Source organism: Bufo bufo, chromosome 1, assembly GCF_905171765.1.
Source record: "Bufo bufo chromosome 1, aBufBuf1.1, whole genome shotgun sequence".
Classification (NCBI taxonomy): Eukaryota; Metazoa; Chordata; class Amphibia; order Anura; family Bufonidae; genus Bufo; species Bufo bufo.
In genome coordinates this window covers 240,683,502-240,707,487 of record NC_053389.1, presented here as the reverse complement: position 1 = coordinate 240,707,487, position 23,986 = coordinate 240,683,502, and the positions used below count along the sequence as shown (strand labels likewise).

The 23,986-nt window shown below is 43.1% G+C and overlaps 1 protein-coding gene across 3 annotated transcripts in view; it reads right to left on the bottom strand.

Annotated features, from left to right (window-relative positions):
• The window catches only part of GYS2 (glycogen synthase 2), a 92,346-nt gene that overhangs the window by 36,759 nt on the left and 31,601 nt on the right, over positions 1 to 23,986 (bottom strand). For all 3 annotated transcript variants that reach the window (XM_040437813.1, XM_040437804.1, XM_040437820.1), the window contains 6 exons: positions 18,803 to 18,923; positions 14,863 to 14,969; positions 14,697 to 14,756; positions 14,395 to 14,473; positions 9,690 to 9,803; positions 9,423 to 9,549 (listed from right to left, as the gene is read on the bottom strand). In XM_040437813.1, the coding sequence (XP_040293747.1) occupies positions 9,423 to 9,549; positions 9,690 to 9,803; positions 14,395 to 14,473; positions 14,697 to 14,756; positions 14,863 to 14,969; positions 18,803 to 18,923 (608 nt within the window). The remainder of the gene's footprint in view (positions 1 to 9,422; positions 9,550 to 9,689; positions 9,804 to 14,394; positions 14,474 to 14,696; positions 14,757 to 14,862; positions 14,970 to 18,802; positions 18,924 to 23,986) is intronic.

Sequence of the window (23,986 nt, the reverse complement as noted above, 5' to 3'; positions counted from 1 at the left end):
GACAGCACTCCGTGTGCTGTCCGCATCAGTGGCTCCGTTCCGCGGCCCCGCTAAAAAAAATATAACATGTCCTATTCTTGTCCGCGCTTAGCGGACAAGAATAGGCATTTATATTGCTGGGCGCCTGTTCCGCAAATTGCGGAAGGCAACACGGGCGGCTTCCGTTTAATGCGGATCTGTGGTTTGTGGACCGCAAAAAACAGAACGGTCGTGTGCATGATGCCTTACTGTGTGGTGTATCCCAGTGGTTGCAGCCTCTGCAGAGTTTAGATAAGGCTACTTTCACATCTGCGCTTTCCCTTTCCGCTATTGAGATCCGTCATAGGATCTCAATAGCGGAAAAAACGCTTCTGTTTTGTCCCCATTCATTGTCAGTGGAAAAAAAAACTGACCTGAACGAATTCTGGAGCATTCCGTTCCATTTGGTTGCGTCCCCATCGCGGACAGAATAATGCTGCAAACAGCGTTTTTCTGTCCACGATGTGGTGCGGAGCAAGACGGATCAGTCATGACTGACAATGTAAGTCAATGGGGAAGGATCGTTTTCTCTGACACAATAGAAAACGGATCCGTCCCCCATTGACTTTCAATGGAGTTTATGACGGATCCGTCTTGGCTATGTTAAAGATAATACAACCGGATCTGTTTATAACGGATGCAGATGGTTGTATTATCAGTAACAGAAGCGTTTTTGCTGAACCCTGCCGAATCCAGCAAAAACACTAGTGTGAAAGTAGCCTTAGGTTACTTTCACATCTGCGTTTTCCCTTTCCGCTATTGAGATCTGTTGTAGGATCTCAATAGTGGGGGAAAACACTTCTGTTTTGTCCCCATTCATTGTCAATGGGGACAAAACTGAACAAAACGGAATGCACCAGAATGCACTTGCAAGCTGCAAGCATCGTTTTTCTGTCTGCGATTTGATGCGGAACAAAACGGACAACGGATCCGTCTCCCATTGACTTACAATGGTTTTAGAGACGGATCTGTCTTGGCTCCGTTCATAACGGATGCAGATGGTTGTGTTATCATAACGGAAGTGTTTTTGCTCATCCAGCTAAAATGTTAGTGTGAAAGTAGCCTAAGATGTTGTGATATTGTACTAAATTGATTTTGTGACAAATTGCAGATAAGTTAAAGGGGTGGACTCACTTCATTAAGTGGCATTTATCATGTAGAGAAAGTTAATACAAGCCACTTACTAATATATTGTTATTATCCATATTGCTTCCTTTGCTGGCTGGATTCATTTTTCCATCACATTATACACTGCTCGTTCCCATGGTTACAGACCACCCTGCAATCCATCAGTGGTGGTCGTGCTTGCACAATATAGGAAAAAGCAGTAGCCTATGTTCGCTCCCAAGGTCCCGGCCACCAGAGAGGCTGATGCTTTTTCCTATAGTGTGCAAGCACGACCACCACTGATAGATTGCAGGGTGGTCGTAACCATGGAAACGAACAGTGTATAAATGAATCCAGCCAGCAAAGGAAGCAATATGGGTAATAACAATACATTAGTAAGTGGCTTGTATTAACTTCCTCTACTGCAACTTACTGAAGTGAGACAACCCCTTTAACCCCTTAGGGACGCATGACGTACCGGTACGGCATGTTTCCCGAGTCCTTAAGGACCCATGCCGTACCGGTACGCCATGGGTTTAAACCGCGATTGCGGCGTGGCGTGGTTTTTTCGGAACAGGATGCCCGCTGAAATCATTCAGTGGGCATCCTGTCACAACGCCGGGGGGGGTCTTGTGACCCCGCCGTATTGGCGATCGCCGCAAACCGCAGGTCAATTCAGACCTGCGGTTTACGGCTTTACCTGCGGTTGCGCCGGCTGTGCGGCGGTGCCATCGGGTCCCCATGCGGCTGTGGGGGGGGGGACCCGATGGCATGGAAGGCAGCGCGATGTCTAAGGAAGGCATCGCGCTGCCTTCCGGTGAAGAGCATGTGAGATCCAGCCCCCTGGATCTCACAGGCCCTGGAAGCTGTATGAGTAATACACACAGTATAACTCATACAGCCAATGCATTCCAATACAGAAATATTGGAATGCATTGTAAAGGATTATACCCCCCAAAGTTCAAGTCCCAAAGTTTGACAAAAAATAAAGTGAAAAAAAAGTTGAAAAAATAAAGTTTTCCCCCAAAAAAAGTTTCAAGTAAAAATTGGTAAAAAATAGAGGGGGAAAAAAAAGTATACATATTAGGTATCGCCGCGTCCGTATCGACTGGCTCTATAAACATATCACATGACCTAATTACTCAGATGAACACCGTAGAAAAAATAAAAACTGTGCTAAATAAACCATTTTTTGGTCACCTTACATCACAAAAAGTACAACAGCAAGTGATAAAAAAGGCGTTTGCCCATTAAAATAGTACAAATCTAACCTTCACCTCATCCGGCAGAAAATGAGCCCCTACCTGAGACAATCGCCCAAAAAATAAAAAAACTATGGCTCAGAATATGGAGACACTAAAACATCATTTGGTTTTTGGTTTGAAAAAAGCTGTTATTGTGTAAAACTTACATAAATAAAAAAAAAGTATACATATTTGGTATCGCCACGTTCGTATCGATCGGCTCTATAAAAATATCACATGACCTAACCTCTCAGATGAACACCGTGCACCCCAAAATAGTGCCAATAAAACAGTCATTTCATCCCGGAAAAATCATACCCTACCGAAGGTAATCGCCCAAAAACTGAAAAAATTATGGCTCTCAGACTATGGAAACACTAAAACATGATTTTTTTTTGGCTTCAAAAATGAAATCATTGTGTAAAACTTACATAAATAAAAAAAAGTATACATATTCGGTATTTCCGCATCCGTATCGACCGGCTCTATAAAAATATCACATGACCTAACCCCTCAGATGAACACCGTAAAAAATTTTTATATAAAAACTGTGCTAAATAAACCATTTTTTGTCACCTTACATCACAAAAAGTGTAATAGCAAGCGATCAAAAAGTCATAGGCACCCCAAAATAGTGCCAATAAAATTCATCTCATCCCGCAAAAATCATACCCTACCCAAGGTAATCAGCCAAAAACTGAAAAAATTATGGCTCTCAGAGTATGGAAACACTAAAACATGATTTTTTTTGCTTCAAAAATGAAATCATGGTGTAAAGCTTACATAAATAAAAAAAAAGTATACATATTAGGTATCGCCGCATCCGTGACAACCTGGTCTATAAAAATATCACATGATCTAACCTGTCAGATGAATGTTGTAAATAACAAAAAATAAAAACGGTGCCAAAACGGCTATTTCTTGTTATCTTGCCTCACAAAAAGTGTAATATAGAGCAACCAAAAATCATATGTACCCTAAACTAGTACCAACAATACTGCCACCCTATCCTGTAGTTTCTAAAATGGGGCCACTTTTTTGGAGTTTCTACTCTAGGGGTGCATCAGGGGGGCTTCAATTGGGACATGGTGTCAAAAAAACCAGTCCAGCAAAATCTGCCTTCCAAAAACCGCATGGCATTCCTTTCCTTCTGCGCCCTGCCGTGTGCCCGTACAGCTGTTTACGACCACATATGGGGTGTTTCTGTAAACTACAGAATCACAGGGCCATATATATTGAGTTTTGTTTGGCTGTTAACCCTTGCTTTGTTACTGGGAAAAATGGATTAAAATTGAAAATTTGCCCAAAAATTGAAATTCTGAAATTTCATCTCCATTTGCCAATAACTCTTGTGGAACGCCTAAAGGGTTAACGACGTTTGTAAAATCTGTTTTGAATACCTTGAGGGGTGTAGTTTCTTAGATGGGGTCACTTTTATGGAGTTTCCACTCTAGGGTTGCATCAGGGGGGCTTCAAATGGGACATGGTGTCAAAAAAACCAGTCCAGCAAAACCTGCCTTCCAAAAACCGCATGGCATTCCTTTCCTTCTGCGCCCTGCCGTGTGCCCGTACAGCTGTTTACGACCACATATGGGGTGTTTCTGTAAACTACAGAATCACAGGGCCATATATATTGAGTTTTGTTTGGCTGTTAACCCTTGCTTTGTTACTGGGAAAAATGGATTAAAATTGAAAATTTGCCCAAAAATTGAAATTCTGAAATTTCATCTCCATTTGCCAATAACTCTTGTGGAACGCCTAAAGGGTTAACGACGTTTGTAAAATCTGTTTTGAATACCTTGAGGGGTGTAGTTTCTTAGATGGGGTCACTTTTATGGAGTTTCCACTCTAGGGTTGCATCAGGGGGGCTTCAAATGGGACATGGTGTCAAAAAAACCAGTCCAGCAAAACCTGCCTTCCAAAAACCGTATGGCATTCCTTTCCTTCTGCGCCCGTACAGCGGTTTACGACCACATATGGGGTGTTTCTGTAAACTACAGAATCAGGGCGATAAATATTGAGTTTGGTTTGGCTGTTAACCCTTGCTTTGTAACCAGAAAAAAATTATTAAAATAGAAAATCTGCCAAAAAAGGGAAATTTTGAAATTGTATCTCTATTTTCCATTAATTCTTGTGGAACACCTAAAGGGTTAACGACGTTTGTAAAATCAGTTTTGAATACCTTGAGGGGTGTAGTTTCTTAGATGGGGTCACTTTTATGGAGTTTCTACTCTAGGGGTGCATCAGGGGGCTTCAAATGGGACATGGTGTCGAAAAAAACAGTCCAGCAAAACCTGCCTTCCAAAAACTGTATGGCATTCCTTTCCTTCTGCGCCCTGCCGTGTGCCTGTACAGCGGTTTGCGACCACATATGGGGTGTTTCTGTAAACTACAGAATCAGGGCCATAAATGTTGAGTTTGGTTTGGCTGTTAACCCTTGCTTTGTAACCGGAAAAAAATTATTAAAATAGAAAATCTGCCAAAAAAGTGAAATTTTCAAATTGTATCTCTATTTTCCATTAATTCTTGTGGAACACCTAAAGGGTTAACGACATTTGTAAAATCAGTTTTGAATACCTTGAGGGGTGTAGTTTCTTAGATGGGGGTCACTTTTATGGAGTTTCTACTCTAGGGGTGCATCAGGGGGTTTCATATCGGACATGGTGTAAAAAAAAAACAGTCCAGCAAAACCTGCCTTCCAAAAACCGTATGGCATTCCTTTCCTTCTGCCCCCTGCCGTGTGCCCATACATCGGTTTACGACCACATATGGGGTGTTTCTGTAAACTACAGAATCAGGGCCACAAATATTGAGTTTGGTTTGGCTGTTAACCCTTGCTTTGTAACTGGAAAAAAAAATATTAAAATGGAAAATCTGCCAAAAAAGTGAAATTTTGATATTGTAAAATCAGTTTTAAATACCTTGAGGGGTTTAGTTTATAGAATGGGGTCATTTTTGGGTGGTTTCTATTATGTAAGCCTTGCAAAGTGACTTCAGACCTGAACTGGTCCCTAAAAATTGGGTTTTTGAAAATTTCTGAAAAATTTCAAGATTTGCTTCTAAACTTCTAAGCCTTGTAACATCCCCAAAAAATAAAATATCATTCCAAAAATGATCCAAACATGAAGTAGAGATATGGGGAATGTAAAGTAATAACTATTTTTGGCGGTATTACTATGTATTATAGAAGTAGAGAAATTTAAACTTGGAAATTTGCAATTTTTTACAAATTTTTGGTATTTTTTTATAAATAAAAATGAATTTTTTTTACTTCATTTTACCAGTGTCATGAAGTACAATATGTGATGAAAAAACAATCTCAGAATGGCCTGGATAAGTCAAAGCGTTCTAAAGTTATCAGTTATCAGCAAGTTATCAGGGGTTAAGGGTGGACACATATGTATGTACACAGTGACTCCACTGCCAAAAAGAGGTGTAGAAAATGATGAATGAGACAGCCCTTGTGGCCCACCCTCTTCCCTGCCCACACCATGCCCCCTTTTCTCGAGAAGGGGGCATGGCGTAAGTAGTGTACACTGGGAAAAAGGCGCATATTTTGCCGCAAAACACCATATTTTTTTCATAAATGACCCCCAAACTCTCTATTCAACTCTTGGACTGCTGGAAATAGTCAAGTGGTGTACTCGGTTATCTCTGTAATGGAGTGGCAGGAGACACGCATGACTACCTCTCCATTTAGAAGGTAGAACATGAGACCCTTGTCCCTGTGATTGGCAGGGTCACAGTGGTTGAACCCCCACTGATCAGACACCATAGGGGATAACTGTTGTTCATTGGAAATCCCCTTTAAACTGGACTCGGTGGGAATCGTCCAAGGCTTAAGGCTGTATAACAAAGCTCCATGTAGCAGATTGTCTGTAGGGAAGCGTTCCGTCCCGGCAATCGCCTGTTCGCTAGCGAAGGAGACCGCTGCTATTACATGCAGCGATCTCCTCCGCAGCATGAGGAGGAGCGACTGCTATTCCATAGCTCTTCCCCATGCTGTCTAGTGGTTTGCTATGTTATTAGACACCACGCTCTGCCGCCTGCAAATGATAATTTTTTAACATGTCAAAAGATTTGGATTGCCTAATAATCATGCGTTTGCTCGTTCATAGGGCAATTGGTGGCAGTATTCATGCGAACGGTTATCTGATGAAAAATCGGGCAGTGTGAGGCTAGGTCTACACGACGACATTTGTCGCACGACATTTTGTTGCACCAATGTCGCGCGAAAATTTTTATAATGCCAGTCTATGGTGTCGCACTGCAACATGCAACATGCTGCGACGCAACAGTCGCACAAAATCCATTCGCGATGGATTTTTCTGCGACTGTCGCGTCGCAGTCGCAGCATGTCGCATGTTGCAGTGTGACACCATAGACTGGCATTATAAAAAATTGTCGAGCGACATTGGTGCAACAAAATGTCGCACAACAAATGTCGTCGTGTAGACCTAGCCTAATACTGGCTTTACAGAGCATGGAACAGCTAAAGCTGCATCACAATTGACATTTTACTGTGATCCTCACGACTGAACATCGCTGGCTAAATTATATATAAAGGAAAATGATGTTGAGGATACTGATGATGGGAGTGATAGTGAAGATAATAATCATCCTCATCTTCCTTTGCGCTCATGTTGATAGATCAAAAGAAAATCAGAAATATACTTTTGAACTACTGAATAAGCAGCACAGATATGATGGTGGTTGTAGTGCTACTGTCTGACTGATGTGATCACATCCTTTGGATCCTTGGGGGTCACTCTATCGTGTGGGGGAGTATATTCTGGGCTCATATTTCAGGTGTACTGCACTTGCTCATGGCTGTGAATTCGTCACTATGGACACCTTTGATTATCCTGTGGGTGTTTAATTCCTGGATATGCTGGATATAATGTGAGATGAGCAGGTCAATAATGTGATAGGTTTAATGACCTGTGACTGATTGTATCATATGAAGCTCTGCGGATGTAATGAATCTAAGTGCAAATTCCAGGGTCACTGACCAAGGACCATCAGGTGTATACACCCAGGACTACCACTTACCAGCAGTGTATACCTAGGACTACACTCACAGGTGTATATAAGCCAGGACTAACACTCACCAGCAGTGTATACCTAGGACAACACTCACAGGTGTATACACCCAGGACTACCACTTACCAGCAGTGTATACCTAGGACTACACTCACAGGTGTATATAAGTCAGGACTAACACTCACCAGCAGTGTATACCTAGGACTACAGTCACAGGTGTATATAAGCCAGGACTACCACTCTCCAGCAGTGTATACCTAGGACTACACTCACAGGTGTATATAAGTCAGGACTAACACTCACCAGCAGTGTATACCTAGGACTACAGTCACAGGTGTATATAAGCCAGGACTACCACTCTCCAGCAGTGTATACCTAGGACTACACTCACAGGTGTATATAAGCCAGGACTAACACTCACCAGCAGTGTATACCTAGGACAACACTCACAGGTGTATATAAGTCAGGACTAACACTCACCAGCAGTGTATACCTAGGACTACAGTCACAGGTGTATATAAGCCAGGACTACCACTCTCCAGCAGTGTATACCTAGGACTACACTCACAGGTGTATATAAGTCAGGACTAACACTCACCAGCAGTGTATACCTAGGACTACAGTCACAGGTGTATATAAGCCAGGACTACCACTCTCCAGCAGTGTATACCTAGGACTACACTCACAGGTGTATATAAGCCAGGACTAACACTCACCAGCAGTGTATACCTAGGACAACACTCACAGGTGTATACACCCAGGACTACCACTCTCCAGCAGTGTATACCTAGGACTACACTCACCGGTGTATATAAGCCAGGACTAACACTCACCAGCAGTGTATACCTAGGACAACACTCACAGGTGTATACACCCAGGACTACCACTCTCCAGCAGTGTATACCTAGGACTACACTCACCGGTGTATATAAGCCAGGACTAACACTCACCAGCAGTGTATACCTAGGACTACACTCACAGGTGTATATAAGCCAGGACTAACACTCACTAGCAGTGTATACCTAGGACTACACTCACAGGTGTATATAAGCCAGGACTAACACTCACTAGCAGTGTATACCTAGGACTACACTCACAGGTGTATATAGGTCAGGACTAACACTCACCAGCAGTGTATACCTAGGACTACACTCACAGGTGTATATAAGTCAGGACTAACACTCACCAGCAGTTTATACCTAGGACTACAGTCACAGGTGTATATAAGCCAGGACTACCACTCTCCAGCAGTGTATACCTAGGACTACACTCACATGTGTATATAAGCCAGGACTAACACTCACCAGCAGTGTATACCTAGGACAACACTCACAGGTGTATACACCCAGGACTACCACTCTCCAGCAGTGTATACCTAGGACTACACTCACCGGTGTATATAAGCCAGGACTAACACTCACCAGCAGTGTATACCTAGGACTACACTCACAGGTGTATATAAGCCAGGACTAACACTCACCAGCAGTGTATACCTAGGACTACACTCACAGGTGTATATAGGTCAGGACTAACACTCACCAGCAGTGTATACCTAGGACTACACTAACAGGTGTATACACCCAGGACTACCACTCACCAGAAGTTTATACCTAGGACTACACTCACAGGTGTATATAAGCCAGGACTAACACTCACCAGCAGTGTATGCCTAGGACTACACTCACAGGTGTATATAAGTCAGGACTAACACTCACCAGCAGTGTATACCTAGGACTACAGTCACAGGTGTATATAAGTCAGGACTAACACTCACCAGCAGTGTACACCTAGGACTACAGTCACAGGTGTATATAAGCCAGGACTAACTTTTACCAGCAGTGTATACCTAGGACTACACTCACAGGTGTATATAAGCCAGGACTAACACTTACCAGCAGTGTATACCTAGGACTACAGTCACAGGTGTAGATAGACAGGACTACCACTCACAAGACATATATACATAGGACTACCACTCACCAGGTGTATAAATCAAGGACTAATACTTACCAGGTGTGTACCCCCAGGGCTCATAGTATGATGGGAAGACTCCTAGGTGACAACCTCGTACAAATTCCTCATAGTCTAGAGGAAGGAGTGGGCTTGTGGAGGACAGGAACTCCGGGTGCAGGATCACCTGTGAGACATAACTAAATTCACTGTAGTGGACCCCACCATGGAGCCTCATCATTCCACATAGGCCACATGATCATGAATCTTTATAATCCAAGACCCCAACAGGCAAGTTTTAGGGTTATGTTAGGACAAGTAACCAACCTTCACTCTGTCCGTCCGGCTGTTGAAGAGACCGATGCGCCGGACTGTGTTTAGAATGGGATCTGCGGAGTCGTCCACCATGTTGTGTGTGGTGACTGGAGGAAGTGACTGGCGCTGAAATTAAAGTAAAATACGCTGATTTAAAGCGACACAGTCTGGGTCAGGCTCCTCAGCTAGTCTGTGTCCTAAATGGTATCCAACAGCCAGCCTGCCATATATATTATGTCCCAATGGTCAAAGGTCACCGTAGATATGGAGATGGTTATATCTATACAGATCAGAAGGCGAGCTTCACTGCTTGGTTAGCTATTGTATTACGTTGCTACATTGGTACTGCTTGGCTCTGTTAGGGCCCATTCAGACGGCCATATGAACGGGTCCGCATTCATTCTGCAATATGCGGAACAGGTGCGGACCCATTCATTTCAATTAGGCCGTTCTGCGGCTTCGCGGAAAGGATAGTGTGTTTGCGGACAAGAATAGGCATTTTCTATTATGGTTGCGGCCATGTGCGGATCCGCTATACACTACGGCTGTCTGAATGAGGCCTTATTTGGGCACCATATAGCGATGTTAGGTGTGTACTTTATGGAACTGTCTTTTTTACGTTTACTGTATGGCACATATACAGTACAGACCAAAAGTTTGGACACACCTTCTCATTCAAAGAGTTTTCTTTATTTTCATGACTATGAAGGCATCAAAACTATGAATTAACACATGTGGAATTATATACATAACAAACAAGTGTGAAACAACAGAAAATATGTCATATTCTAGGTTCTTCAAAGTAGCCACCTTTTGCTTTGATTACTGCTTTGCACACTCTTGGCATTCTCTTGATGAGCTTCAAGAGGTAGTCCCCTGAAATGGTCTTCCAACAGTCTTGAAGGAGTTCCCAGAGATGCTTAGCACTTGTTGGCCCTTTTGCCTTCACTCTGCGGTCCATTTCACCCCGAACCATCTCAATTGGGTTCAGGTCCGGTGACTGTGGAGGCCAGGTCATCTGGCGCAGCACCCCATCACTCTCCTTCATGGTCAAATAGCCCTTACTTTCAAAGTTTTCCCCAATTTTTCAGCTGACTGACTGACCTTCATTTCTTAAAGTAATGATGGCCACTAGTTTTTCTTTACTTAGCTGCTTTTTTCTTGCCATAATACCAATTCTAACAGTCTATTCAGTAGGACTATCAGCTGTGTATCCACCTGACTTCTCCTCAACGCAACTGATGGTCCCAACCCTATTTATAAGGCAAGAAATCCCACTTATTAAACCTGACAGGGCACACCTGTGAAGTGAAAACCATTTCAGGGGACTACCTCTTGAAGCTCATCAAAAGAATGCCAAGAGTGTGCAAAGCAGTAATCAAAGCAAAAGGTGGCTACTTTGAAGAACCTAGAATATGACATATTTTCAGTTGTTTCACACTTGTTTGTTAAGTGTATAATTCCACATGTGTTAATTCATAGTTTTGATGCCTTCAGTGTGAATCTACAATTTTCATAGTCATGAAAATAAAGAAAACTCTTTGAATGAGAAGGTGTGTCCAAACTTTTGGTCTGTACTGTATATTGCTTAGCACTATTATATAGATACAGTAAAACCATTTAAGGTGCAGTACAGCATTGTTACTTGAACACTCTAAGGAGCTATTATATAGAAACGGAATGGCTCTTCTTTATGGGAAACATACAGTGGTGTTATTGGTCATTATTTGCTCTATCTGCACTGTATGGTAATGATATATATACACCTTTTCATGAGCACTATGTGGATACTGTATATGCAGTACCCCAGAATAGGGTATTTGCAAAATTGTTTCTTTTTATGTAATGTTTTTGATGCATTGGATCATACACATATATGGGGTCATTTATCAAACTAGTGTAAAGTAGAACTGGCTTAGCTTCCCATAGTCTCCATTACCACAGCCCTACATTACCACAGTCTATCCTGTCTATCTCCAGTCCTACCGAGATTCAGCTGAAGATCTAATCAACTATATTTAGGATCATAATTCCTGACGAGCAGAGAGGAGAATGAGGCAGCTCTTTAGCTCAGTGCTCTGAAGTAACTTGCCCAACTGTGTGATTAAGACAGGTTTTGTGTGTACTAATAGGACGGCTGCCATTTTATTTTCCCTAACGATTGCTCCCTAGACAAAATGAGCCACTATAACTAATCTAAGGTATTTGGGAATATACTTATGTAACACCCCAGAGTTGTGTTACGAAACTCTTTTACCCCGCTACAATCTGTTAAGAGCTTTTACCTTGTCATCTGATATGATTTTACATTATGTCATTCACAAATGTGCATAAACCATGTTAAATGTAAATTATTTTTGTAATTTTCCATGTTCACCAGCAGGTGGTAGCAATGTGTTGGTAAGGAGTTAGGTTCAGTTTAGTACATCTAACCTGGAATAGTTCATTCCAGCTTAGCTCCCCCTCTGTGGAGGTGTGGACTATTCCCACAGTCTACACCCTGGGTGGAGAAGGAAGTTAGTGAGGAGTGTAGCCCACCTCTTGCTTGGGGTAGGGTGTGTGTGTTAGGAGCTCCCTGATATAGGGAAGAAAGCCAGGATCTTGTCTCAGCTGAGACATTGATCACATCCCCAGCCTGAGCCCTGCAGCCTCAGCTGGATGAAGCAAGCAGACAAACTCCAGTTCCAGGAAGAAAGCATCCCCTGAGAGTCTAACTGTGAGTAATGTCCAGAGACCAAGGGGAAGCCATATTCCTCCTCAGCTAGTCAGTCCCCATACAGCAGAAGGTACATTTTAGAGCGGAACATAAATTCCTGCCATAGTTACAGAGCTGCTAAGCAGACGTCTTTTCCTGCAAGCTCCAGATTGACAGTGCAGAAGATTCATTCCTGCCAACCATTGCCAATACCTGCTGGGACCCAAGACCAAAGCTGTATTCCGCTTGGATGAAAGTTGCCTTCAGTAAAGACAAGTTTGAACTTCACCTAAAGGTCTGGACCTCAATTTCTGCAGCAAAATTCCTCTATTACTCCTACCATCAGTACACTCAATTTATTGCAAGTGAGCCAGGAGCCAGGAGTCCAGCTGTACCCAGGTAGGAGACACCATTGACACCATTATCATCACCATACAGAGACATTATAGGCAATCACACCACTCTGGCTTTCCTAACCTGTGCATTATAACACCTTGGGATGGCCCTGTGATAGTACCCTGCGCACGTTGCAATTGTCGTCACGACAAATACTGAACATTTTAACAACCCGTTCCTGGCCACTGCACTTATAATAAAGTAAAAAGATTTTACTGCAGTGAGAGGGACATTGCTAATACACCCTTCACACTTTGACACTGTCCTGGCCAGCTATATCTTAATCCTGTACCTCTCAGCCTGGGTATTACAGCCACGTTATGCAAGAACCTTATTGCCAGCCTTAAATTCTGCAGAAAGAGATTTTGGAAAGATAGAGAAGGAATACAATACAACCCCTATCCGTGCTCATATCCATACACTGCTATTTGGGGAAATTTGCACTGTGAATTCTATGGAACTGTGTTTTGATACTGGTGGATGTACTACAACTCCCATTCTGCACTTTAGTAAATAGAGACTTATTTATTTTTTACAACTGGTCTGGTTACTGACTGTAGCACTATTCGCCGCTCACCTCACTTACATCTCCTGCCCTGCATCCGCACCAAATTCATAAAATCAAGGGCACCCCAACTACCATCAGACAGGAGCGCCAACATCAGGGTGTGCCCTGAGGGAAGAAAGGGTGCACCCTCCTATCACTGTTCAGCCCTAGGGAGCATCAGTGTGAGGATTGCAACTGTGATCTATGTGAATTTGTGTTGCAGCCAGAGCCACTACCACCCCCATCCTCCTGGGCCACGGCATAAAAAACCCCATTATATAAGCATTACTTTATATAGCACTTTTATTTGGGAACAGTGTTGTTTCAGAAGAAACAACCCCACATATATACATAAGGGCTCATGCACATTAATTTTCTTTCCGCTTCCGTTCAGTTTTTTTTTGTGGACCGTATGCGGAACCATTCACTTCAATGGGTCCGCAAAAACAACGGAAGGTACTCCGTGTGCATTCCGTTTCCGTATTTCCGTTCCGTAAAAAGTAGTGCGTGTCCTATTATTGTCCGCAAGTCACGGCCCGAGGCCCCATTCAATCAATGGGTCCACAAAAAATATGGAAAACACACGGAACACATCCGTATGTCATCTGTATTTCATCCTTATTTTGCGGATCGATACTGTAGAAATGCTATGCCCAGCCCATATTGCTCATGTGTTTGGTGATTAATAAGTTATTGTTTCAGTTTCAGATTTGCATACGGAAACAATATGGATATGTTTTGTGGAATAACGGAACGGAAGAGGACTTAAATCAGAGGAAAAAAAACCTCAGATATGGAAAAACGGATCCGTGAAAGCAACAACGGTTGTGTGCATGAGCCCTAAGGCTGAGTTCACACTTCAGTTATTTCCATCAGTTATTGTGGGCCAAAAGCAGTAGTGAAGCCTACACAGGTGTAATGGAAAGATCTGCACCTGTTCTGTGTTTTTGACCCTCACCTGGTTTTGGCTCACAATAACTGATGGAAATAACTGATCAAATAACTCAAGTGTGAACTTAGCCTGACACTTAGGTGCTCTTGCCCCTGGCATGGTAAGTTACAGTAAGACCTTCTTGTACCTGTGTGGAAAATATTGCCCTCTTCATGATGGTCAGGTCATCTCGGTCCAGAATCTTGTTGAGATCAGGTATTTGCCCCCTGATGAGAGACATATTGTAAGATATTATATATCACCCCCCCCCCACACACACACACAGCACAGATAATGTCCACATGATGAATGTTATGTGAAAAAGCACTAGATTTAAATGAGGAATGGCAGCCATCACTCATCACTCAGCTTCCCTAGACACAGATATAGCTGACTCTTGATATTTGGTGGGGTTTCTGAAAGAATGCACCAAATGAATGAAAGACTTACCTCAACAAAGCTTCATATAACTTTTTTCCAAATTTTTCCTTCACAGTGTGGGCAGTGTCCCTGAAACCAACACATGAAGTCTTATAACATCTTACAATTGGTGCCCCCCCCCCCCCCCCCCCGCCGCACGCCCGACAGGTGGCACAGTGCAGGAACGTGGACTCACCACAGCTGCTTCCTGACTGCTTGACCCTTCAGCGTCTCCACATTGAAGTTATTTGTTTTTGCCGGCATAATGAAAAACACCACAACAGTAACGTCACTGCGATGGACCTGCAGAGAGCAGAAAATTATAATGTATAGGATGTTATAAGAGATGTAAAACAATGTACAATCCCCCTATTTCATTGTTATCCCTGATGCTGACTGTCATGAGATCCACACACCCTATTCTACAGTAAAACCTATTCTCCATCTTACTGTGAAGTTGTCACAGCCCCGCCCCCTGTTACTGACATCACTGAATATAATAGTAATATAATTACACTGTGATCAGACATGAGATCACACACCTTATACTACAGTAACATCTATTCCATCTATTACTGCTGACAACCAGCCTCTATATCATGTCTGAGAGGTTGTCACAGCCCCGCCCCCTGTTACTGACATCACTGAATATAATAGTAATATAATTACATTGTGATCAGACATGAGATCCTCACACCTTATACTACAGTAACATCTATTCCATCTATTACTGCTGACAACCAGCCTCTATATCATGTCTGAGAGGTTGTCACAGCCCCGCCCCTGTTACTGACATCACTGAATATAATAGTAATATAATTACACTGTGATCAGACATGAGATCCACACACCTTATACTACAGTAACATCTATTCCATCTATTACTGCTGACAACCAGCCTCTATATCATGTCTGAGAGGTTGTCACAGCCCCGCCCCCTGTTACTGACATCACTGAGTATAATAGTAATATAATTACACTGTGATCAGACATGAGATCCTCACACCTTATACTACAGTAACAGCTATTCCATCTATTACTGCTGACAACCAGCCTCTATATCATGTCTGAGAGGTTGTCACAGCCCCGCCCCCTGTTACTGACATCACTGAATATAGTAGTAATATAATTACACTGTGATCAGACATGAGATCACACACCTTATACTACAGTAACATCTATTCCATCTATTACTGCTGACAACCAGCATCTATATCATGTCTGAGAGGTTGTCACAGCCCCGCCCCCTGTTACTGACATCACTGAATATAATAGTAATATAATTACATTGTGATCAGACATGAGATCCACACACCTTATACTACAGTAACAGCTATTCCATCTCTTACTGCTGACAACCAGCCTCTATACCATGTCTGAGAGGTTGTCACAGCCCCGCCCCCTGTTACTGACATCACTGAATACAATAGTAATATCATTACATTGTGATCAGACATGAGATCACACACCTTATACTACAGTAACAGCTATTCCATCTATTACTGCTGACAACCAGCCTCTATATCATGTCTGAGAGGTTGTCACAGCCCCGCCCCCTGTTACTGACATCACTGAATATAATAGTAATATAATTACACTGTGATCAGACATGAGATCACACACCTTATACTACAGTAACAGCTATTCCATCTATTACTGCTGACAACCAGCCTCTATATCATGTGTGAGAGGTTGTCACAGCCCCGCCCCCTGTTACTGACATCACTGAATATAATAGTAATATAATTACACTGTGATCAGACATGAGATCACACACCTTATACTACAGTAACATCTATTCCATCTATTATTGCTGACAACCAGCCTCTATATCATGTCTGAGATGTTGTCACAGCCCCGCCCCCTGTTACTGACATCACTGAGTATAATAGTAATATAATTACACTGTGATCAGACATGAGATCACACACCTTATACTACAGTAACAGCTATTCCATCTATTACTGCTGACAACCAGCCTCTATATCATGTCTGAGAGGTTGTCACAGCCCCGCCTCCTGTTACTGACATCACTGAATATAATAGTAATATAATTACATTGTGATCAGACATGAGATCCACACACCTTATACTACAGTAACAGCTATTCCATCTATTACTGCTGACAACCAGCCTCTATATCATGTCTGAGAGGTTGTCACAGCCCCGCCCCCTGTTACTGACATCACTGAATATAATAGTAATATAATTACACTGTGATCAGACATGAGATCCACACACCTTATACTACAGTAACGGCTATTCCATCTATTACTGCTGACAACCAGCCTCTATACCATGTGTGAGAGGTTGTCACAGCCCCGCCTCCTGTTACTGACATCACTGAATATAATAGTAATATAATTACACTGTGATCAGACATGAGACCACACACCTTATACTACAGTAACATCTATTCCATCTATTACTGCTGACAACCAGCTTCTATATCATGTCTGAGAGGTTGTCACAGCCCCGCCCCCTGTTACTGACATCACTGAATATAATAGTAATATAATTACATTGTGATCAGACATGAGATCACACACCTTATACTACAGTAACAGCTATTCCATCTATTACTGCTGACAACCAGCCTCTATATCATGTCTGAGATGTTGTCACAGCCCCGCCCCCTGTTACTGACATCACTGAATATAATAGTAATATAATTACATTGTGATCAGACATGAGATCCACACACCTTATACTACAGTAACATCTATTCCATCTATTGCTGCTGACAACCAGCCTCTACATCATGTCTGAGAGGTTGTCACAGCCCCGCCCCCTGTTACTGACATCACTGAATATAATAGTAATATAATTACACTGTGATCAGACATGAGATCCACACACCTTATACTACATTAACAGCTATTCCATCTATTACTGCTGACAACCAGCCTCTATATCATGTCTGAGAGGTTGTCACAGCCCCGCCCCCTGGTACTGACATCACTGAATATAATAGTAATATAATTACACTGTGATCAGACATGAGATCCTCACACCTTATACTACAGTAACAGCTATTCCATCTATTACTGCTGACAACCAGCCTCTATATCATGTCTGAGAGGTTGTCACAGCCCCGCCCCCTGTTACTGACATCACTGAATATAATAGTAATATAATTACACTGTGATCAGACATGAGATCCTCACACCTTATACTACAGTAACAGCTATTCCATCTATTACTGCTGACAACCAGCCTCTATATCATGTCCGAGAGGTTGTCACAGCCCCGCCCCCTGTTACTGACATCACTGAGTATAATAGTAATATAATTACATTGTGATCAGACATGAGATCCACACACCTTATATTACAGTAAAAGCTATTCCATCTATTACTGCTGACAACCAGCCTCTATATCATGTCTGAGAGGTTGTCACAGCCCCGCCCCCTGTTAATGACATCACTGAATATAATAGTAATATAATTACATTGTGATCAGACATGAGATCCACACACCTTATACTACAGTAACTGCTATTCCATCTATTACTGCTGACAACCAGCCTCTATATCATGTCTGAGAGGTTGTCACAGCCCCGCCCCCTGTTACTGACATCACTGAATATAATAGTAATATAATTACATTGTGATCAGACATGAGATCCTCACACCTTATACTACAGTAACAGCTATTCCATCTATTACTGCTGACAACCAGCCTCTATATCATGTCTGAGAGGTTGTCACAGCCCCGCCCCCTGTTACTGACATCACTGAATATAATAGTAATATAATTACATTGTGATCAGACATGAGATCCTCACACCTTATACTACAGTAACAGCTATTCCATCTATTACTGCTGACAACCAGCCTCTATATCATGTCTGAGAGGTTGTCACAGCCCCGCCCCCTGTTACTGACATCACTGAATATAATAGTAATATAATTACATTGTGATCAGACATGAGATCCTCACACCTTATACTACAGTAACAGCTATTCCATCTATTACTGCTGACAACCAGCCTCTATATCTGAGAGTTTGTCAGAGGGCCAACCTCCTGTTCCGCACATCGCTGAAATTAATATGATCTTTTTAAGGTCCTGACTTGTAGTAATGTATGATTACATTTTTATGCTGACATGTCATGATTCTAATAGTATACATACCCGAAGCAGGAAATTTAATCTAGACAGAGACTCTAGGAATATGTCAGCCCCTTTATTTGAATATTCGTAGCGACCAGCAATGAAGAAAAACAGTGTCTTGTCCAGGTTAAAATCCAGGTGTCTGAATGAGGAGATCAAGAGGTAAAAATTAAAGGAGTCTTTCTGCTGCAGATATTCATCATATATCCAAATAACCCTCATAGGCTTACGAAAAGTCCCATTTAGTCTTCTGTCAGACCTCAGAGGCCTCCACTCCACAAATACAGTAGATGGGGGGCCAGGGCAGGCTGGTCTGGTCCCCCAGAAGATGTTTAGGATCGCCCTGCACCAGGATTTTCACACTGTCTGAGGGCATGCTTTTTGTTTTAGACATTTTGTGGTTCTGCCTTGAATTTATCAATGTGGCTTGCGCTTCCAATGTGGCTCTGTGTAAATTACAGCAAAACCACTGGATTTTTGCACTGGTTTGTTGAAATCGCAGCACCTGAAACTAGTAGAGGTGCAGGACCTTTGGTGATATTATAGTCACATGATTAGGGTCCTGCACCTCAGAGGAAGATGAGGTAACACCATAAAGGAGGTAGCACCACAGAGGAAGAGGAAGTAGATTCTGTGGTGGAAGATGATGAAGGCACTGAGCAGTCTGTATGAGATAAGGGGCGGTATGAGATAAGGAGACATGCGGATCAGTTTATTAGACGGGGCATGGAGAGTAGTGAGAAAGGTGAACATGGGGAGCAGTCTGTAAGAAAGAAGCATTAGGAGAACTCTGTGTGATAAATGGAGGAACCAGGGGCGCAATCTGTGTGAGACAGAGGGTGGCATCGGCAGTTAGTCTATTTAAAAAAGAAGTTTGCAAGGGCAGCAGCTTTTGACAGAAATAAGTCAGTATGGGAAGTAATCTGTGTAATAAAGGGGGCACCCATCTAATATATAAAGCTGAGGGTATGTATGTGTGTGTGTGTATGTATGTCCGCTAAAGGAATCCGCAACGTCACATTTACAATTACAAAATTTGGCACACATCACATCAGGTGTCCGGGAATGTTTTAGACCGGTTCTCAGCTCTCTAGCACGTACCGTTCCTGATATATTCCCAAAAAATGCTAATATGGCACATCACATGACCTACATTAGCCAATTGAAGTGTCACGAATAATGGGGAGGGACACCAGAATAACAACAGAAGGGGAAAGACAAAGAACTAGGCCTCAAGGCTAGGGAGAGGTCACCCCCTAAACCTGGCCCTGACTCCTATGTATGTATAGACCCCGAAGGTGGGAAAATACATACGCCGCAACCTAGACCCTTGGAGCCCTGAGATTCCCTAAAGGTAGTGACAGGGAGAGAGACAACTGGTTCCTTCACTGGTGAATGAACCAGCGTCTCCCTGAGGCCTAGTAAACAACAAGAACAAGGGAATAACCAAGTAGAAAGAGCAGGACAACTTATCTTATAGAAAATAGATGAGCAGGAACACAGGAAAGGTCCACACACCAACTCTTCCAAATCCAAGCAGAGAATATCAACCGCATGGAATAAAGTGTGAGACCAAACTAAATAGGGAATGCAGTAATGACCACAAGCTGCACCTGACAAGAGGTGTGGTCATTACCAAACAACAACACTGAGAATCAAGAGACTGTCAGTTAACCCCACGTGCAGCCAGCCTCCCAGATCTTCTAACCTCTAAAACGGGAGGTACCATGACAGTACCCCCCTTCTACGGGTGACCTCCGGACACCCAGGACCGACCTTATCTGGATGAGCCCTGTGAAAGGCTTTCACAAAGCGACTGGCATTAACATCGGCCGCTGGAACCCACATTCTCTCCTCTGGACCGTAACCCCTCAAGTATACAAGATACTGGAGGGATCTACGAATAATTTGGGAGTCCTCTATCCTGGCGATCTGAAATTCCAGATTACCGTCCACCATGACAGGAGGGGGTGGCAGGGAGGATGGTTCAGCAGAGTAGACATATCTCTTCAGTAATGATTTGTGGAAAACATTATGAATCTTTAAAGCCTGCGGAAGGTCAAGACGAAAGGCTAACGGGTTAATAATGGTAGAGATCTTATATGGACCAATAAACCTTGGGCCCAACTTCCAAGAAGGTACTTTTAACTTAATGTTTCTTGTGGACAGCCACACAGAATCACCCACTCTCAGGTCCGGACCACTCATACGTCTCTTGTCAGCCATTCGTTTATACTTTTTGCCCATCTTTTTCAGATTATTTTGAATTTTCCGCCAAATAAATGACAAAGAAAAGGAAAATCTTTCCTCTTCAGGTATACCAGAAGTCTCAGAACCAGAAAATGTGCCAAACTGCTGATGGAGCCCATATGCCCCCCAAAAATGTCAACTTATCAGTGGACTCCTGCCTACGGTTATTTATGGCAAACTCGGCCAAAGACAAAAAAGAAGACCACTCCTCCTGATTCTCTGAGACAAAACATCTTAGATAAGTCTCCAGATTCTGGTTAGTGCGCTCAGTCTGTCCGTTCGACTGAGGGTGAAAGGCAGAAGAGAAGGACAATTGCAGAACGCCTTCCAGAATCTGGAAACAAACTGAGTCCCCCCTATCAGACACCACATCACAGGGTATGCCATGTAGCTTCACGATGTTGTCAACAAACACTTGTGCGAGAGTTTTAGCATTAGGTAGCTCTGGTAATGCTATAAAGTGCGACATCTTACTGAAGCAATCAACTACTACCAGAATCACAGTTTTTCCTGAGGAATTCGGCAAATCTGTGATGAAATCCATGGACAAATGAGTCCAAGGTCTGGATGGGATGGACAATGGAAGTAGAGATCCTGAAGGCCGAGTATGTGTCACCTTAGCATGTGCACAGGTACTACAGGCTGACACATAGCCCTCCACACATTTACGCAACCCCGGCCACTAGAATCTAGGAGAGATGAGATCGACCGTGGATCTCCTTCCAGGGTGTCCTGTAAGAACTGTCCAGTGATGCTCCTCGAACACCTTGTGCCTTAATTCAGAAGGAACAAACGACTTCCCCGGAGGACAAGAGTCCGATGCATCTTCCTGGACCTCCAACACCTCTTCCTCAAGGTCGGGATATAGGGCGGAAATTTCTACCCCTTCAGGACCAGGATCTACCGAATCACCCCCCCCCCCTCCCTAGGAAAGCTACGCGACAAGGCATTGGCCTTGACGTTCTTAATCCCAGGGCGATATAGGTGACAATGAAATTAAATCTGGTAAAAAACTGACCATCTGGCCTGCCTAGGGTTCAGACGTTCAGCCGATTCCAGGTAAGCCAGATTTTTGTGATCGGTAATTACAGTAATAGGATGAATCGCTCCTTCCAACCAATGACGCCATTCCTCAAAAGCCAACTTAATGGCCAGCAATTCTCTATTGCCTACGTCATTATTTCTTTCAGCAGCCGAGAATTTCTTAGAGAAGAAAGCACATGGGCGCTATTTACTAGGTGAAGGACCTTGCGACAAGACTGCTCCTACCCCTACCTCGGATGCGTCAACCTTCACAATAAATGGTTGTGACACATCCGGCTGCACCAATATAGGAGCAGAAGCAAAACACTTCTTTACTGCTAAAAAGGCTTGCAATGCGACATCAGACCAAACTGAGACATCCGAACCTTTCCTAGTCATGTCCGTTGAACCACAATCGAGTGGTTCAAAATACATTTATGGTAGTAGTTGGTGAACCCCTAAAATCGCATAAGCGCTTTCAGATTTTTGGGTCAATCCCAGTCCAACACGGCACAGACCTTTTCAGGATCCATACGAAAACCTGAAGATGAGAGTAAGTAACCCAGGAATTGTACTTCCGGAACTGCAAATACACACTTCTCCATTTTAGCATACAATTTATTCTGTCTTAGGATCTGTAACACTTGTCTCACGTGATCCTGATGAGTTTCCATGTCTGGAGAATAAATTAGTATATCATCCAGATATACCACAACAAACCTGCCCACCAGATGATGAAAGATGTCATTAATCAAATGTTGAAAAACCACAGGGGCATTGGTTAACCTAAAAGGCATGACCATATTTTCAAAATGACCCTCAGGGGTATTAAAGGCCGTATTCCATTCGTCCCCCTCCTTGATCCTTACCAGATTATATGCCCCCCTCAAAATCCAGTTTAGAGAACACCTTGGCACCAACAATCTGATTGAACAAATCTGGGATCAAAGGAAGGGGGTAAGGGTCACGGACAGTGATACGATTAAGCTCACTGAAATCCAGACATGGCCTAAGAGTTCCGTCCTTTTTCTTAACAAAGAAAAACCCTGCATCAACTGGGGATTTGAACGGTCTAATATGTCCCTTAGCCAAACTCTCAGTACGTACTCTCGCATGGCTGCTCTTTCGGGTTCAGAAAGATTATACAACCAAGATTTGGGCAATTTAGCTCCGGGAATAAGGTTGATGGGGCAATCATACTCACGATGTGGGGGTAACTCCTGGTCTCTACTTTCAAAGAATACATCAGCAAAATCAGAAATAAACGAAGGTACACCTTTAGTGGTTACAACAGAGAGTGATGTGCTAAGACAGTTGTCTATGCAATAATCACTCCAATTAAGATGGCTGCCACTGCCCTCACCCTCAGGCTAATCCCGCCTGCCCTCACTACCCACAATGCATTGAGCTTCTCACATGCACAAGCCAGTAACAATAGCCCCCCAAAAGTGTCAGTAACCAGAGCCCTCCCCCTAAAGGGTTAATCTCCTGCAGCACAAGGGGGTCCTTTTTCCACATGTTGCTTTTATTTATACACTGAGCAGATGGCAGATCTCCCTTCCCTGTTGTGCGCTGCTTCAACTATGCATTCTCCTGCTCTGCTGAGTGAGGGAGAGTCTGCCAAGCGCAGGGACAGGCACAAGTGCACACAGCCCAGGCACTGTTATCAGCTGCTGGGGAGGACCTGGCTTTAATCATTTACTTACAGTGCCTGGCTGTCAGTAATCTGACCTTGCACGCTGCGTGCTCCGTCTATGAACAGATAGACTGACCATGCCTAGCAACCTGATTTTAAGCACAGGTAAAAGTAGGCAGTACAGGGAACAAAACTGTGGAATTAGGGGTAATTGAATACACAGTGAAAAGTTGAAATAGGGCCACCAAGGAGATATTAATCACCACAATCCAATACTCCAAAAAAAAATATACGAC